The following is a 17,449-nucleotide window of genomic DNA, read 5'->3' as shown; positions in this document are numbered from 1 at the left end:
CCGTCGCTGGACCAGACAGGACTGGCAAAAAAGTGCTCTTCACTGACGAGTCGCGGTTTTGTCTCACCAGGGGTGATGGTCGGATTCGTGTTTATCGTCGAAGGAATGAGCGATACACCAAGGCCTGTACTCTGGAGCGGGATCGATTTGGAGGTGGATGGTCCGTCATGGTCTTGGGCGGTGTGTCACAGCATCATCGGACTACGCTTGTTGTCATTGCAGGAAATCTCAACGCTGTGCGTTACAGGGAAGACATCCTCCTCCCTCATGTGGTACCCTTCCTGCAGGCTCATCCTGACATGACCCTCCAGCATGACAATGCCACCAGCCATACTGCTCGTTCTGTGCGTGATTTCCTGCAAGACAGGAATGTCAGTGTTCTGCCATGAAGAGCCTGGATCTGTTGGATCGGAGGGTGAGGGCTAGGATTTAGCCATTCCCCCCAGAAATGTCTGGGAACTTGCAGGTGCCTTGGTGGACGAGGGGGTAACATCTCACAGCAAGAACTGGCAAATCTGGTGCAGTCCATGAGGAGGAGATGCACTGCAGTACTTAATGCAGCTGGTGGCCACACCAGATACTGTTACTTTAGATTTTGTTCCCCCCCTTTGTTCTGTTAGTCACACGTCTGTGGAACTTGTTCAGTTTATGTCTCAGTTGTTGAATCTTGTTATGTTCATACAAATATTTACATTACATTTTTACATTTTAGTCATTTAGCAGACGCTCTTATAATAATAATAATATAATATGCCATTTAGCAGACGCTTTTATCCAAAGCGACTTACAGTCATGCGTGCATACATTTTTGTGTATGGGTGGTCCCGGGGATCGAACCCACTACCTTGGCGTTACAAAGCGCCGTGCTCTACCAGTTGAGCTACAGAAAGACGTACAGTTAGTGAGTGCATACATTCTTTTATTTGTTTATTTTATTTTAATTCTTTTTTTATATATATATTTTTTTTTCATACTGCCCCCCCGTGGGAATCGAACCCACAACCCTGGCGTTGCAAACGCCATGCTCTACCAACTGAGCTACATCCCTGCCGGCCATTCCCTCCCCTACCCTGGACGACGCTGTGCCAATTGTGCGCCGCCCCATGGGTCTCCCGGTCGGGGCCGGCTACGATAGAGCCTGGATTCGAACCAGGATCTCTAGTGGCACAGCTAGCACTGCGATGCAGTGCCTTAGAACACTGCGCCACTCGGGAGATGCGTTATTTACACGTTAAGTTTGCTGAAAATAAATGCAGTTGACAGTGAGAGGACGTTTCTTTTTTTGCTGAGTTTATATCTCAATGTCCCAACTCTCTAAATACATGGCTCTGGGCCTACCTCTCCATAGGCGGTGACCTTTGACCTACTACTGAATCTGTATCTGTAGGCCTATGTGATCCTGTAACCAGTCACAAATGTGTCATTAGTGTAAATCACTTACCTGACTTCCTTCATAACATCAGCTTCATTGATGGGGTCATCCAGGTCTATGAGGGTGAGGTCATTCCCATTGACCTCTGACCTCTGAAAGACAGCACAAAGTCATGTTTAGATGTCACCTACTGTGTCGCCTTTTGCCGTGTTCAAAACAACTGGGAAATCTCTGACTTCCGACTTCAGTGCGTTCAAGACAACTGGGAAATAGGAAAAAAAAACAAGCTCCGACTGGGAAAAATCGTTTTGAACAGTCATCCAACTCGGAATTCCAAGTCGGAAGCAGCGCGGCTTGGCGGGTCATGTTTTGGAGGACGCCTGACTCAACCTTCACCTCTCCCGAGCCCGCTGGGGAGTTGCAGCGATGAGACAAGATCGTAACAAGATCGTAACTACCAATTGGATATCACGAAAAATTGGGGAGAAAAAGGGGATAAAATAACCACCACAAAATGTAAAAAGGAATTCCAAGTCGGAAACTCTGGCATCTTTCTAGAGCTCCGACTTTCCGACCTGAAGATCACGGACGTCATGATTTGACCTAGTTATTTTTTTCGAGTTCCCAGTTGCCTTGAGAGCACCATTAACCCAACTCTCATTGTCACATCATAATGCATCATATTCAGAGAAATAGAATCACCAGAACATCATATCAGGTGTGCAGTTCAGTTTACCAGTCAAATTGCCAAGGTCAGAGGCTCTATCCTTTCTAGTGATTCTATTTCTATGGTCACATAATAATGCATCATATCTATGCTTGTGTCCGAAATAGCACCCTAGTTCCAATATAGTGCACTTCTTTTGGCTGGAGCCCTATAGAGTCCCACAGTATGAGTCATAATACCCATAAAACCTAGTGGTCTGGCAGCCTCTGGAACTGCCGTTCTGCAGCCAACAAGGCAGAGTTAATCTCAGCCTATGCTACCCTCCAGTCCCTCGACTTCTTGGCGCTGACGGAAACATGGATTACCACAGAAAACACTGCTACTCCTACTGCTCTTTCCTCGTCTAACCATGTGTTCTCGCATACCCCGAGAGCATCTGGTCGGCGCGGCGGTGGCACAGGAATCCTCATCTCTCCAAAGTGGACATTCTCTCTTTTTCCCCTGACCCATCTGTCTATCTCCTCATTTGAATTCCATGCTGTCACATCACTAGCCCATTCAAGCTTAACATCCTTGTCATTTATCGCCCTCCAGGTTCCCTTGGAGAGTTCATCAATGAGCTTGACGCCTTGATAAGTTCCTTTCCTGAGGATGGCTCACCCCTCACAGTTCTGGGTGACTTTAACCTCCCTACGTCTCTGCCTCATTTCTCTCTGCCTCCTTCTTTCCACTCCTTTCCTCTTTTGACCTCACCCTCTCACCGTCCCCCCCTACTCACAAGGCAGGCAATACGCTTGACCTCATCTTTACTAGATGCTGTTCTTCTACTAATCTCACTGCAACTCCCCTCCAAGTCTCCGACCACTACTTTGTATCCTTTTCTCTCTCGCTCTCCTCCAACACTACTCACTCTGCCCCTACTCAGATGGTAATGTGCCATCACAACCTTCGCTCTCTCTCTCCCGCTACTCTCTCCTCTTCCATCCTATCATCTCTTCCCTCTGCTAAATCCTTCTCCCTCCGATCTCCTGATTCTGCCTCCTCAACCCTCCTCTCCTCCCTTTCTGCATCTTTTGACTCTCTATGTCCCCTATCCTCCCGGCCGGCTCGGTCCTCCCCTCCTGCTCCGTGGCTTGACGACTCATTGCGAGCTCACAGAAGAGGGCTCCGGGCAGCCGAGCGGAAATGGAGGAAAACTAGACTCCCTGCGGACCTGTCATCTTTTCACTCCCTCCTCTCTACATTCTCTTCCTCTGTTTCCGCTGCTAAAGCCACTTTCTACCACTCTAAATTTCAAGCCTATGCCTCTAACCCTAGGAAGCTCTTTGCCACCTTCTCCTCCCTGCTGAATCCTCCTCCCCCACCCTCCTCCCTCTCTGTGGATGACTTCGTCAACCATTTTGAAAAGAAGGTTGACGACATCCGATCCTCATTTATTAAGTGAAATGACACCACTGGTCCTGCTCACACTGCCCTACCCTATGCTTTGACTTTTTTCTCCCCTCTCTCTCCAGATGAAATCTTGCGACTTGTGACGGCCGGCCGCCCAACAACCTGCCCGCTTGACCCTATCCCCTCCTCTCTTCTCCAGACCATTTCCGGAGACCTTCTCCCTTACCTCACCTCACCTCACCTCGCTCATCAACTCATCCTTGACCGCTGGCCATGTCCCTTCTGTCTTCAAGAGAGCGAGAGTTGCACCCCTCCTCAAAAAACCTACACTCGATCCCTCCGATGTCAACAACTACAGACAAGTAAGTATCCCTTCTTTCTTTTCTCTCCAAATCTCTTGAGCGTGCCGTCTCTAGCCAGCTCTCCTGCTATCACTCTCAGAATGACCTTCTTGATCCAAACCAGTCAGGTTTCAAGACTGGTCATTCAACTGAGACTGCTCTTCTCTGTGTCATGGAGGCTCTCCGCACTGCTAAAGCTAACTCTCTCTCCTCTGCTCTTATCCTTCTAGACCTATCCGCTGCCTTTGATACTGTAAACCATCAGATCCTCCTCTCCACCCTCTCCGAGTTGGGCATCTCCGGCGCTGCTCACTCTTGGATTGCGTCCTACCTGACAGGTCGCTCCTACCAGGTAGCGTGGCGAGAATCTGTCTCCGCACCATGTGCTCTCACCACTGGTGTCCCCCAGGGCTCAGTTCTAGGCCCTCTCCTATTCTCTCTATACACCAAGTCACTTGGCTCTGTCATATCCTCACATGGTCTCTCCTATCATTGCTACGCAGACAACACACAATTAATTTTCTCCTTTCCCCCTTCTGATAACCAGGTGGCGAATCGCATCTCTGCATGTCTGGCAGACATATCAGTGTGGATGTCGGATCACCACCTCAAGCTGAACCTCTGCAAGACGGAGCTGCTCTTCATCCCTGGGAAGGACTGCCCGTTCCATGATCTCGCCATCACGGTTGACAACTCCATTGTGTCCTCCTCCCAGAGTGCAAAGAGCCTTGGCGTGACCCTGGACAACACCCTGTCATTCTCTGCTAACATCAAAACGGTGACCCGATCCTGCAGGTTCATGCTCTACAACATTTGCAGAGTACGACCCTACCTTACACAGAAAGCGGCACAGTTCCTAATCCAGGCACATGTCATCTCCCGTCTTGATTACTGCAACTCGTTGTTGGCTGGGCTCCCTGCCTGTGCCATTAAACCCCTACAACTTATCCAGAACGCCGCAGCCGGTCTGGTATTCGACCTTCCCAAGTTCTCTCATGTCACCCCGCTCAGTTGAGGCTCGCATCTACTACAAGACCATGGTGCTTGCCTACGGAGCTGTGAGGGGAACGGCACCTCCTTACCTTCAGGCTCTGGCACCCCAATGGTGGAACAAGCTCCCCCACGACGCCAGGACAGCGGAGTCACTGACCATCTTCCGGAGACACTTGAAACCCTACCTCTTTAAGGAATACCTGGAATAGTATAAAGTAATCCTTCTACCCCCCCCTCCCCCCCATAAAAAAAAAAAGAAGAAAAATAAGTGGTTGTCCCACTGGCTATCATAAGTTGAATGCACCAATTGTTGAATGCACCATTGTAAGTCGCTCTGGATAAGAGCGTCTGCTAAATGATATAAATGTAAAATGTAAATATACTGATAAAAGTCAACTTGTCCGAGAGAGATTTACATAGTTACAAAAACGTCACGCCAGGGTAAGCCTACACGAAATACAGCCCTTATTTTATGTGTTTCTAAAATCGGCTATGGGAAAAATGAATGGTGGAAAAACGATTGGAACCATGTCCCTGTTTGACCGCTAGGTTTTATGGGTATTATCACACCTCCACTGTGGGACTCTATAGAGGGGTTGGTTGTTAAGCAACAAAACTGGCATGCAACTATGGGGCAAAATAGACAGGGTTTGACTTAGACTGTTGACAACATGTAAACTATATTTAGTCTCTAAATGTTTAATGCAAACATAAATACATTTGAACAATGAACTCGTCTCAAATACATTGTTACAGTTGTTGTTGGTTAGCTAGGTAGCGAATTTGAGTCATTGCATAGACATGATATCAGTCAAAACACCTCAAAACAAGACATGGTATCAATAACACCATACAACAAGCTGAAACATGCCACAGAGCTACGATTCCCCACATGGCAGCTTGTTGTTAGCTGAGGTTCAGAATCATAACAAGATACACGACTTCCGGCCATCGATGCGCGAGCATCATTTTCGTGACGTCAGCCAACCCTTCTATGGCTCCTGGTCAAAAGTAGTACACTAGCCTACATAGGGAATAGGGTGCCATTTTGGACGAATTCATGAAGGTGCTGTCATAACCTTTGACCCCCATTTGACCCTACTGTACCTTTAGCCAACTCTCATGACTCCCCGGCCATAGACTTTCTAGTTTGATATTACAGCATGAATAGCACATTATTTCATTTGTTAAACAATATTTAATCCACAGTAATTAATATAATTGAAGATTTAAAAATAAATAACATGCCTACCTTGAACTCTTTATTCTCCATCTCCTTGCAAAATCAGCACATTTCCTTGCCAAAATGAACGCGCATCCAGAGCGAAAACAAACGCAATCCTCCAGCACTAGGGAGGTTTAGACTGAACTGCTCCAGCGGTTTTTCATCAGTTTCAACGTTTATCAGTGATGACGTAACAATGACCTGTACAGATTTGACGCACTTTCGATCTCGTGCTGATGCAACACTCTGTGTTGTTGAAAGCTCATGTATGGAAATCCTGCGAGTTGTAAACAAATGTAGGCTATTGTTGCCCTTAAAACTGTAATGTTGAGGACGCCATGAAAAATAAAATACATAACCCACACCGTTAGGCCAAGGTACATGCAATATTCATCACTTTGCCAATAGACTTCTTGTTCCTTGTTGTATGTAGCCTTTCTTTTGGGATTAGCACCACTGTCACCTAGAAATTGATACTGCGGTTGTCACATAAAACAGATAACCCATAGTTCATTATTAAATAACATAACTAATTTCTTTATTTTATTACTCATAAAATATACAGCAATCTTCAGATACTGAAAGAATTCATGGGAGTTTCGATTCAGTCACTATTTCATATGTACATGCTAGTTTCATCCTTTTAAAGAAAAAAAGGACACGAAAAAACCTGTGAACCTCCTGATCCTGATTTGACGAACATAGCATATGTATTGTACATATTTCCAGTTTAAATTATTTTAAAAAAGAGACAAAACCATTGGTTTACAGTGTTTCTCCTCTCCAAGGGAGGCATGTTTTCCCCCTCGTATGCCTCGGAATAGTATCAGTGCTTTTCACAAACGCTGGATAAGAGCGTCTGCTAAATAACTAAAAATGTAAAATGTAAAATTGTATTACTTAGTGTGCATCATTGTTTTCGCTCATACAGCTGCCCCTACTCTCCTAACCTCCCCTCAGTAACTAAAGAAGGCACAAAATGATGACATAAATATCACAAGAAAGAATATATGAATTAATAATTTACTTTCTAAAATATTTTCTAGAGGGCAAAGGACAGGTAGGTTTAATAACGCAAATGTAAAAAGTCCTGTCGCTCACATACAAATGCAAAATCTAAATGGCACCCTATTCTTTATAGAGTACACTACTTTTGACCAGAACCCTATGGCCCTGGTCAAAAGTAGTGTACTATAAAGGGAATAGGGTGCCATTGGGGATGGAAATTCTTTGAAATTACTCATGAGAGCAAATACTACGATTTTTTGGTTCCCACAGAGGGTCAGGAGCTTAAGACATGAATGATTTTATTAAAATGTTTGTTCATAAAAAATAAATGATTTCCCCTCCTCCCACATGGATTACAGACAAGAGGCTAGGTGCGTTCTGACTGTCTTAGTGTGCGGATAAACATGACCATCACTCTCATAAAACTTAAATGAAACATCACTCCTTATGTTTTTTCTCAGGCCAAAACGCTCAATCCCATTTCTACTGTCAAAACAGGTTTTGAAAAGGCTTCTTCCACATCTTTTGGTCCATGTCTGTTTTTCACTCAGTGAAGTGCTACTATCCCCTTGGACTACAGGTTATTGCCGTCATAAGGTGTCCGTCTGTCTGTTGGCTGGACAGTTTCTACCGTTTAGGACCTTTGTGGGTAAAGGTAAAGGTGGGGTATAGCAGCAGCAGTTCCTCTGAAGTCCAGTATCTGCTGGAAGGACACCTGGTGGTACGAGAGGATGAGTGTGGCCAGCCAGCCTGTTGTGCCTCCCCCTCTCCCTCCCTCCCTCCATTTCTCTCTCTCCATCTGCAGGACTCTTAAGGCTCCTGTGCGGACTGTCTCGGCTCGTGCCCTCCCAAAGCTGGCTGTGGTGATTTAAGACACGGTGTGTATGTGTGGATTTGTTTGTGGCCTCTGCCCCACTTCACTGTCCATCCGCCTACCCTTGGCTCCCCTCCTGGGCAGCGACCACCACCCCCCTCAGTATGTCTCTGAGTCTGAGTCGTTGAGTTCCTCATCCTTGTAGAAGCCTCCATCGTGGTCGCGGTGGCCGATGTTGTTGAAGCTGCAGTAGGAGCTGTGCTCGCTGCGCAGCACGGGCAGGCTGTCGAAGGTCACACTCTTGGAGGGGCTGGTGGTGTAGTGGTTAATGGCACTGAAGGACAGGCTGGGCGCCGGGTTGCAGGGGGACACGGGCATCATGGTGGCCAGGATCAGCGCCAGGCAGTCCGCCACGTCTTTGTTGGGGGCGCAGGCCAAGGCAGGCGTGTAACCTGAGGGGTTCAAACAGAACAGCAGAGGGTCACTTCAGGAGCATCACCGTTTACTATAACACTTTTGGTGAAAAACATGAAATAACAGCAGGCTAGGAGATACAAAGTTAAGACAATAACCAAGCAGTGGACTAGAGAGAAACATTTGTGGACACATTGAGAAGAGAAGTACAGAAGAAAACGGTGTTAGCGTTATGGATCTTACCATTGTCATCGACTGCTAGCACGCTAGCACCCTTCACTAGTAGCTCCTGAACCACCACCGTCAGACCATTTCTGGCTGCAACGTGTAACGGCCTGAGGAGAATGTACCGTCAGATTAGCCAGCAGCAAATGAGGATACCTCCCAAATGCCAGACTATTCCCTATATAGTGCACTTCTTCTAATTCTTCTGGCCCAATTAATACAGCTGAACCATACGTACGTCTGTAAGGCTGCGTTAGTCGAGTTGATGAGGTTCCTGTCTGTAATCTTCTCCAATATCAACAAAGCACTGGTTTCATGCCCCTTTAAAAACCAGAGTCAAACATGTCAGACCAAAATTTCAACCAGAGAGAGCCAACTGTTCAGATGAACGTCATCTTCATGTGGGGATGCTCACCTTACTGCAGGCCAGATGAAGAGCAGTGTTCTTGACTGCATCCTGCAGGGTGAGCTCTGCTTTGGCACTGCTCACCAACAGCTCTGACACAGACAGAGAAACATAAAGAAACTCAATTAGGAAATGAAGCGACTTATTAAAATGTAAAACAGACATGTTGAACTTAAGCCGGCTGGGCGAGGCAAAGCGGAGGAGAGGGGGCTGCGTACCGACAGCGTTGGTTTGTCCGTTCTCAGCAGCCATCATGAGGGAGGTCTTCCCGGAGGCATCGGGGGAGTTGACCTGGGCGTTGTGGCCTAGCAGCAGCTGAAGACACTCCACGTGGTCCGTGAAAGCCGCCGCATGCAGGGGGGTCCTGGAGAGAGAGGAAACTTATTTCACCGATATCATGTAGGACTGTTATAAACAAGTTTGTTCAATTAACCCTGTTTATACCATAGAAATATAAAATCACTAATAGATGTATTAAAAGTAATCTACAATCCCTCATCCAACCCCAGAGGTCATTTTATTCCCAAGACAACATTATTCTCCAGAAGAAAAGGACTTTGTCATGTGCTGTAGTTACCGGTTCTTGGTGTCAGTGGCGTTGACAATGGCCGGCCCCAGAGTGTCAATCAGCATCTCTGCAGCCCCCTCGTTGTCATTGATCACAGCACAGTGGAGGGGGCTGAACGAGTTGCCCTCGGTGACATATGCTATGACAAAGTCCTGTTTCAGTGTAAGGTCCTCCACTGAGAGTCATAACCCCTAATTCTGTTGTAGTCTTGTTCATTCCCCCACATGGCTCCGTCCACACCAATCGAATGCTTTTCAAGCCACAAGAGGGAGTGAATGAGTGTACACTTCATGGAGGAGAGAACAGAGCTACAGTCCAGTTAGTCAGTACGTACCGTTGTATGTAGGGGTGTAACGATCCATCTACTACATCGATGTATCGATTTATATTCCTATGATCCAACTACATCGATCTGTGCTCGGTGAGTTGGCCTTTTGGACAACATATATCACTCTAACATCGTTTTAAAATGTAATAAATCGATTGTATCGATTCTAGGAAATAACCCATTGGATTTAAGCACGTCAGACTTTATATGGATGTTTTTTCTTAGCACTTTTAATGATAAAGGCTTTAAACATTACTCGATTCAGTCTGCCTATCCGTGACGTCATCGCCCCACGCCAGCAGCAGCGCAAAGGCGCAAAGACAACAAAACATAGCATGGCGGACGACAGAGGAGAAGCCGACGAGCGAGAAATTATCAAGCCACCATTGCGGTCCTTACAAGAAACAGGAATCTAGGAAACTTCACCTGCACTGTCCAGTATCCAGGTATTTATTTCAGTCACACTGGTTGAATTTTTGGCTAAAAGGTTACTGAATCGATTTCAAGTCACTGAATCGTTTCGGATCGTATCGTTCTAAATGAACCAATATCGTCCTTGAATCGTATCGACAACCACGAATCGTGATACAAATCGAATAGTTACACCCCTAGTTGTATGGCCTGCCTAATTCAGGGACATGTTTACGGTGCTGAAGAGAGAAAATCAGAAAATATCTAGTGTTCCGTTAGTCCAGTACGTACCGTTGTAGCAGGCCCAGTGTAGTGGCGTGTAGCCCTGGTTGTCTGTGATGACGGGGAGGGTCTCCACTGACTGGGCGGCGTGTAGGAGTCCCCCCAGCACCCCGATGTGTCCGGATTCCGCCGCCAGGTGGACAGGGGTCCGCCCCTTACAGTCCCGAACCAGGAAGCTGGCGCTGTGCTGCAGCAGGGCCTCCACACACTCCTCATGACCCGTCAACGCCTGGGAGGAAGGGCAGGGAGACAAGAATGGATTTGAATAACTAATAATCAATGATATAATAATGAATCATCAATTATTACAAATGATGTCTGGAGGCAGGTCCCCCTACAGGGATGAATACACCACTACCCATGGACAACTACTTTTCTGAAGATAATATGTATATTTGAGCCTCCCCGTCTCTTTCTGTGTGTGAGCGTATACAGCCAGCTCTCCTCCTCACCCCTCTGTGTAGCGCTGTTCTGCCCCACTTGTCTTTGGCTTCTACGCTGGCTCCCTTGTTGAGTAGTGAGTACACACAGTCTGTGTGTCCGCTCAGCACCGACAGCATCAGAGGGGTTCTGATACACAAGACAACAAGGTCATATTACAAACTGGTAATAACCAGGCTGAGTCCCAAATGGCAACCTATTCCCTATATGGTACACTACTTTTGACCCGAGCCCATAGGGTTCTGGTTTAAAGTAGTGCACCAAGTAGGGCATAGGGTGCCATTTGGGACGTAGAACTAGTGTCAAAATCTCTTTATTTCAGGAATTGTATCCAAAACCCAATTGACTTACTGTCCATTCCCGTCTTGAACGTCCACTGCACTCTGGAGGTCAGCATTTCCAATCAGCAAACGCAAACACTCCGAATGACCGTTGGTAGCTAGAGGAGGATAAACAGAGAGGATATAAGAATGTGAGATGAATGACCGTTGGTAGCTAGAGGAGGATAAACAGAGAGGATATAAGAATGTGAGATGATTGACCGTTGGTAGCTAGAGGAGGCTAAACAGAGAGGATATGAGCTGATTGCTGGACGACTATTACCTTCACATGAACAGACAGATTTCTAGAACAGTGGTATTGGTAGATGACATCCTCATGATGTTAACACAGCAGATAATAAAACATTTTGGGGCTGAGGCCCTCGAAGCCTGTCACCTGCTAGCTGTGTACCTGGCTCTGGATAGAAGTCCCCCTGTGCACTGATCTAGGATCAGCTTACCCTCCCCAGATCCTCAGCAATAATGACAAAAAATGACCTTAGATCAGTGTGTAGTGGGCATTTTCACACTATGCTATATAATATCCCTAGAGTGGACATTGGCGTCCTAGCAACATGACCAAACAAATGTCCATCTTGGTAAGGAAAACTTTTGAATTACAGAATCTCTAGGTCTTACGTGATATCCTATGCGTACCTGCAGCGTGGATGGGGGTCCTCTTCAGGGTGAAGTCTTTAACCAGGATGGAGGCTCCCTGGTTGATGAGGACGTCAACACACTCCACATAGCCTTTAAAGGCAGCCAGGTCCAGAGGGGTGCGCCCCTGGCTGTTCCTCACGTCTAGATCCAGCAGAGACTGAACCAGGACCTCCATAGCATGGTGGTGGCCGTGGTACGCCTGAATGGAAACAAACACACAGTCTGAAGCAAAGTCCAGTGGTATGCCTGAACAGATATACACTCCTAATATAATCAATGTCCTATAGTAGACCAGTGGTATGCCAGAACAGATATACACTCCTAATATAATCAATGTCCTATAGTAGACCAGTGGTACGCCTGAACAGAAATACACTCCTAATATAATCAATGTCCTATAGTAGACCAGTGGTATGCCTGAACAGATATACACTCCTAATATAATCAATGTCCTATAGTAGACCAGTGGTATGCCTGAACAGAAATACACTCTTAATATAATCAATGTCCTATAGTAGACCAGTGGTATGCCTGAACAGATATACACTCCTAATATAATCAATGTCCTATAGTAGACCAGTGGTATGCCTGAACAGAAATACCCTCTTAATATAATCAATGTCCTATAGTAGACCAGTGGTATGCCTGAACAGAAACAGTCCTAGACCTCTAAAGTAGACCAGTGTCTCTCAAATCGGGTGCCCATTTTTTCTCCCGCCCAGCATCAACATCGAAGGTCCCTGCCAAGCGTGAGATTTAGAAACACTCTACTTCTCCTCTGTTGGAGGTTGATTAACTCAAATGGCAAAATAAGGAAATCATCCTCATCATCACCGTGTCAAAATATGCATGTATTTTACACTAATCAGGAACAGATAGGAACATGGTGTGTGAGTGTCTGGACAATCAACTTTTCGTGGAAAAACAACACAATGCCTGCATCCCAGATAGCACCCTATTTCCCATGTAGTGCAGTACTTTTGATCTGGGCCCATAAGGTTCTGGTCAAAAGTAGTGCACTAAATAGGGAAGAGGGTGCCATTTGTCATGTGGCGAGACCCCTACAGGAGCAGGTAGGCTTTACTCACAGCTAAGTGTAGGGGGCTGATGGGAGCTCTGACATCAGAGTCGTTCAGGATGTCTGTCCCTGAGGTTTCCATTAGCTGGGGAAAGACAAGGACGGGCCAGTTTAGACTTGTAACATGTTTACTTTGAAGGTTAGTCTAGTAGCATGTTTCATGTTGTAAATCTCAGTGACCAGCCCCTGCAGACATACTGGGGTGTTGCATTCGTATCTTAAACAAGCTAGTGTGAGGAAAAGTAACCAACTGGTACTTACCACATCTAAAGGTGTTTCACTTGCAATCTGGAAAAAGAACATCAAGAGTGACGATGCGGCCACGACAAACATGCAACCACACCTTAAAACCTACTGAATATCAACGTCTGTCCCAAATGGCACCCTATTCCCTATATAGTGCATTACGTTTGACCAGAGCCCTATGGGCCCTACATCCATTTGTGACGCAGACAAAATGGTCTGTGAATGCAGGGCGTCTAGTCCCCTGTGGTTCTGACTCACCAGCTCCAGACAGAGGCGGTGTCCGTACGCAGACGCGTAATGGACTGCGTTGTAGCCCTGATTGTCCCTGATCCCTGGGTTAGCGTCGTTTCGCAGCAAATATTCCAGACACCTAGAGGTCAGAGGTCAAGAGTTCACTAATCATTATACCAACATCAAGACAGACAGATAAGCAAGCAGAGACACTTTCCCAAAGGAGACGTGGCCAAGCTTTCACACTGCAGATTTAACACTAGTATGTATTCAAACACGACCAACAACATACTCTAGACTACAGTGAAATGTGAAAGGTCATGGCACCACAACATACTCTCCAGACTACAGTGAAATGTGAAAGGTCATGGCACCACAACATACTCTCCAGACTACAGTGAAATGTGAAAAGTCATGGCACCACAACATACTCTCCAGACTACAGTGAAATGTGAAAGGTCATGGCACCACAACATACTCTAGACTACAGTGAAATGTGAAAGGTCATGGCACCACAACATACTCTCCAGACTACAGTGAAATGTGAAAGGTCATGGCACCACAACATACTCTCCAGACTACAGTGAAATGTGAAAGGTCATGGCACCACAACATACTCTCCAGACTACAGTGAAATGTGAAAGGTCATGGCACCACAACATACTCTCCAGACTACAGTGAAATGTGAAAGGTCATGGCACCACAACATACTCTCCAGACTACAGTGAAATGTGAAAGGTCATGGCACCACAACATACTCTCCAGACTACAGTGAACTGTGAAAGGTCATGGCACCACAACATACTCTCCAGACTACAGTGAAATGTGAAAGGTCATGGCACCACAACATACTCTCCAGACTACAGTGAAATGTGAAAGGTCATGGCACCACAACATACTCTCCAGACTACAGTGAAATGTGAAAGGTCATGGCACCACAACATACTCTCCAGACTACAGTGAAATGTGAAAGGTCATGGCACCACAACATACTCTCCAGACTACAGTGAAATGTGAAAGGTCATGGCACCACAACATACTCTCCAGACTACAGTGAAATGTGAAAGGTCATGGCACCACAACATACTCTCCAGACTACAGTGAAATGTGAAAGGTCATGGCACCACAACATACTCTCCAGACTACAGTGAAATGTGAAAGGTCATGGCACCACAACATACTCTCCAGACTACAGTGAAATGTGAAAGGTCATGGCACCACAACATACTCTCCAGACTACAGTGAACTGTGAAAGGTCATGGCACCACAACATACTCTCCAGACTACAGTGAAATGTGAAAGGTCATGGCACCACAACATACTCTCCAGACTACAGTGAAATGTGAAAGGTCATGGCACCACAACATACTCTCCAGACTACAGTGAAATGTGAAAGGTCATGGCACCACAACATACTCTCCAGACTACAGTGAAATGTGAAAGGTCATGGCACCACAACATACTCTCCAGACTACAGTGAAATGTGAAAGGTCATGGCACCACAACATACTCTCCAGACTACAGTGAAATGTGAAAGGTCATGGCACCACAACATACTCTCCAGACTACAGTGAAATGTGAAAGGTCATGGCACCACAACATACTCTCCAGACTACAGTGAAATGTGAAAGGTCATGGCACCACAACATACTCTCCAGACTACAGTGAAATGTGAAAGGTCATGGCACCACAACATACTCTCCAGACTACAGTGAAATGTGAAAGGTCATGGCACCACAACATACTCTCCAGACTACAGTGAAATGTGAAAGGTCATGGCACCACAACATACTCTCCAGACTACAGTGAAATGTGAAAGGTCATGGCACCACAACATACTCTCCAGACTACAGTGAAATGTGAAAGGTCATGGCACCACAACATACTCTCCAGACTACAGTGAAATGTGAAAGGTCATGGCACCACAACATACTCTCCAGACTACAGTGAAATGTGAAAGGTCATGGCACCACAACATACTCTCCAGACTACAGTGAAATGTGAAAGGTCATGGCACCACAACATACTCTCCAGACTACAGTGAAATGTGAAAGGTCATGGCACCACAACATACTCTCCAGACTACAGTGAAATGTGAAAGGTCATGGCACCACAACATACTCTCCAGACTACAGTGAAATGTGAAAGGTCATGGCACCACAACATACTCTCCAGACTACAGTGAAATGTGAAAGGTCATGGCACCACAACATACTCTCCAGACTACAGTGAAATGTGAAAGGTCATGGCACCACAACATACTCTCCAGACTACAGTGAAATGTGAAAGGTCATGGCACCACAACATACTCTCCAGACTACAGTGAAATGTGAAAGGTCATGGCACCACAACATACTCTCCAGACTACAGTGAAATGTGAAAGGTCATGGCACCACAACATACTCTCCAGACTACAGTGAAATGTGAAAGGTCATGGCACCACAACATACTCTCCAGACTACAGTGAAATGTGAAAGGTCATGGCACCACAACATACTCTCCAGACTACAGTGAAATGTGAAAGGTCATGGCACCACAACATACTCTCCAGACTACAGTGAAATGTGAAAGGTCATGGCACCACAACACACACAACAGTAAGAGAGGTGTGAGACGTACTTTCCGTCTGTGTCGGAGGCAGCAGCGTAGTGGAGCGGGGTGCAACCCCTTTTATCCAGATCGTTCACACTGGCCCCAGACCCCACCAAGGCAAACAGACACTGGTAGTTACAATTGGCTGCCGCATAATGCAGAGGACTCCTAGAAGAACGCACAGAAACCATTCAACATCAACAACAGAAACAGCTTATTGGAGCTGTAAAACATTTACATTTTACATTTACGTCATTTAGCAGACACTCTTATCCAGTGCGACTTACAGGAGCAATTAGGGTTAAGTGCCTTGCTGCAGTGCACATAGACACATTTTTCACCTAGTCAGCTAGGGGATTTGAACCAGCAACCTTTCGGTTACTGACCCAACGCTCTTAACCGCTAGGCTACTTGCCGCCCAATATTTCCCATAATAATTCCTATATGCCCCTATACTATATTCCCCATTATCATAAAGATCACATATGAAAGTTATTTGATGCCACAGACAGACCTTCCGAAGCTGTCCTTTCTGTTGAAGTCTGCCCCTGTGTTGAGCAGCAGATTCAGACAGTCCAGGTTCCTGGTAACAAGATATCAAGTTCAGAAAGGCCCTCGTACATCTGAGCTATCAGGTGAATGGTAACAAGATATCAAGTTCAGAAAGGCTCTCGTACATCTGAGCTATCAGGTGGATGGTAACAAGATATCAAGTTCAGAAAGGCTCTCGTACATCTGAGCTATCAGGTGGATGGTAACAAGATATCAAGTTCAGAAAGGCCCTTTCACATCTGAGCTATCAGGTGGATGGTAACAATGAGAACCTTAAAGAAAAGAGAAACCCGTACACTGCTCTTGCTAGTATCACTGTTTTTATAATGCTAATAAAAGCAATAATAAAAAGTGATACTAGCAAGAGCAGTTTGCAGGTTTCTCTTCTCTTTCAAGAAGATATAAAGACAATTTAGACCAGAGCGCAAGTCAATACCACCATGGCATGGAACCACAATATACAGAAATGATACCGCACTAATGATCTATACGATTTTTTTATACTGCTAAACAATGTGAAATGTAAGAGTGTGAATATGTGTTTGTTCTTTCTGGTGGCTTTCCAGTTCATGAACTAAATATTCCTTGGTGTAAAGCCTGGACCAGTCCACTCACCCAACAGCTGCTGCAGCATGTAAACAGGTCCTTCCAAAGTCGTCAGGGGTGTCTATATCAAAGCCTGATGAGAGGAGCTTCCGACAGCAGTCAGAGAACCCACTGAGAGCAGACAGGTGGAGGGGGAACATCCCATGGACGCCTCGCCTACAACACATTTTTACATTTTAGACTTTAAGCAGACACTCTTATCCAGAGTGACTTACAGTTGATTCAGCTAAGATTGGAAACAGCACCACATCACAGTCCTCATTAAACCCCACAGCAG

At 46.0% G+C, this 17,449-nt stretch overlaps 1 protein-coding gene and 1 long non-coding RNA gene across 2 annotated transcripts; both read right to left on the bottom strand.

Moving 5' to 3' along the window:
- Positions 1–8,179: 8,179 nt before the first annotated feature.
- LOC311120072 lies at positions 8,180–8,701 on the bottom strand. Its single transcript, XR_014612119.1, has 3 exons — positions 8,690–8,701; positions 8,470–8,561; positions 8,180–8,264 (listed from the first exon to the last, which is right to left on the bottom strand). It is a non-coding gene; the product is annotated as an uncharacterized lncRNA (long non-coding RNA).
- Positions 8,702–10,417: 1,716 nt separating this feature from the next.
- Positions 10,418–11,277, bottom strand: LOC311120073 (uncharacterized protein; the record flags this gene model as incomplete). The annotated part of the gene is made up of 3 exons (XM_084194691.1): positions 11,239–11,277; positions 10,899–11,016; positions 10,418–10,675 (listed from the first exon to the last, which is right to left on the bottom strand). The coding sequence occupies exons 2-3, from the start codon at positions 11,004–11,006 to the stop codon at positions 10,418–10,420; spliced, it is 366 nt and encodes a 121-aa protein (XP_084050817.1). The 5' UTR covers positions 11,007–11,016; positions 11,239–11,277.
- Between the last annotated feature and the right edge of the window lie 6,172 nt (positions 11,278–17,449).

Source organism: Coregonus lavaretus (assembly GCF_964263955.1).
Source record: "Coregonus lavaretus genome assembly, contig: HAP1_SCAFFOLD_1375, whole genome shotgun sequence".
NCBI lineage: Eukaryota > Metazoa > Chordata > Actinopteri > Salmoniformes > Salmonidae > Coregonus > Coregonus lavaretus.
This window is presented reverse-complemented; position numbering and strand designations above follow the sequence as displayed.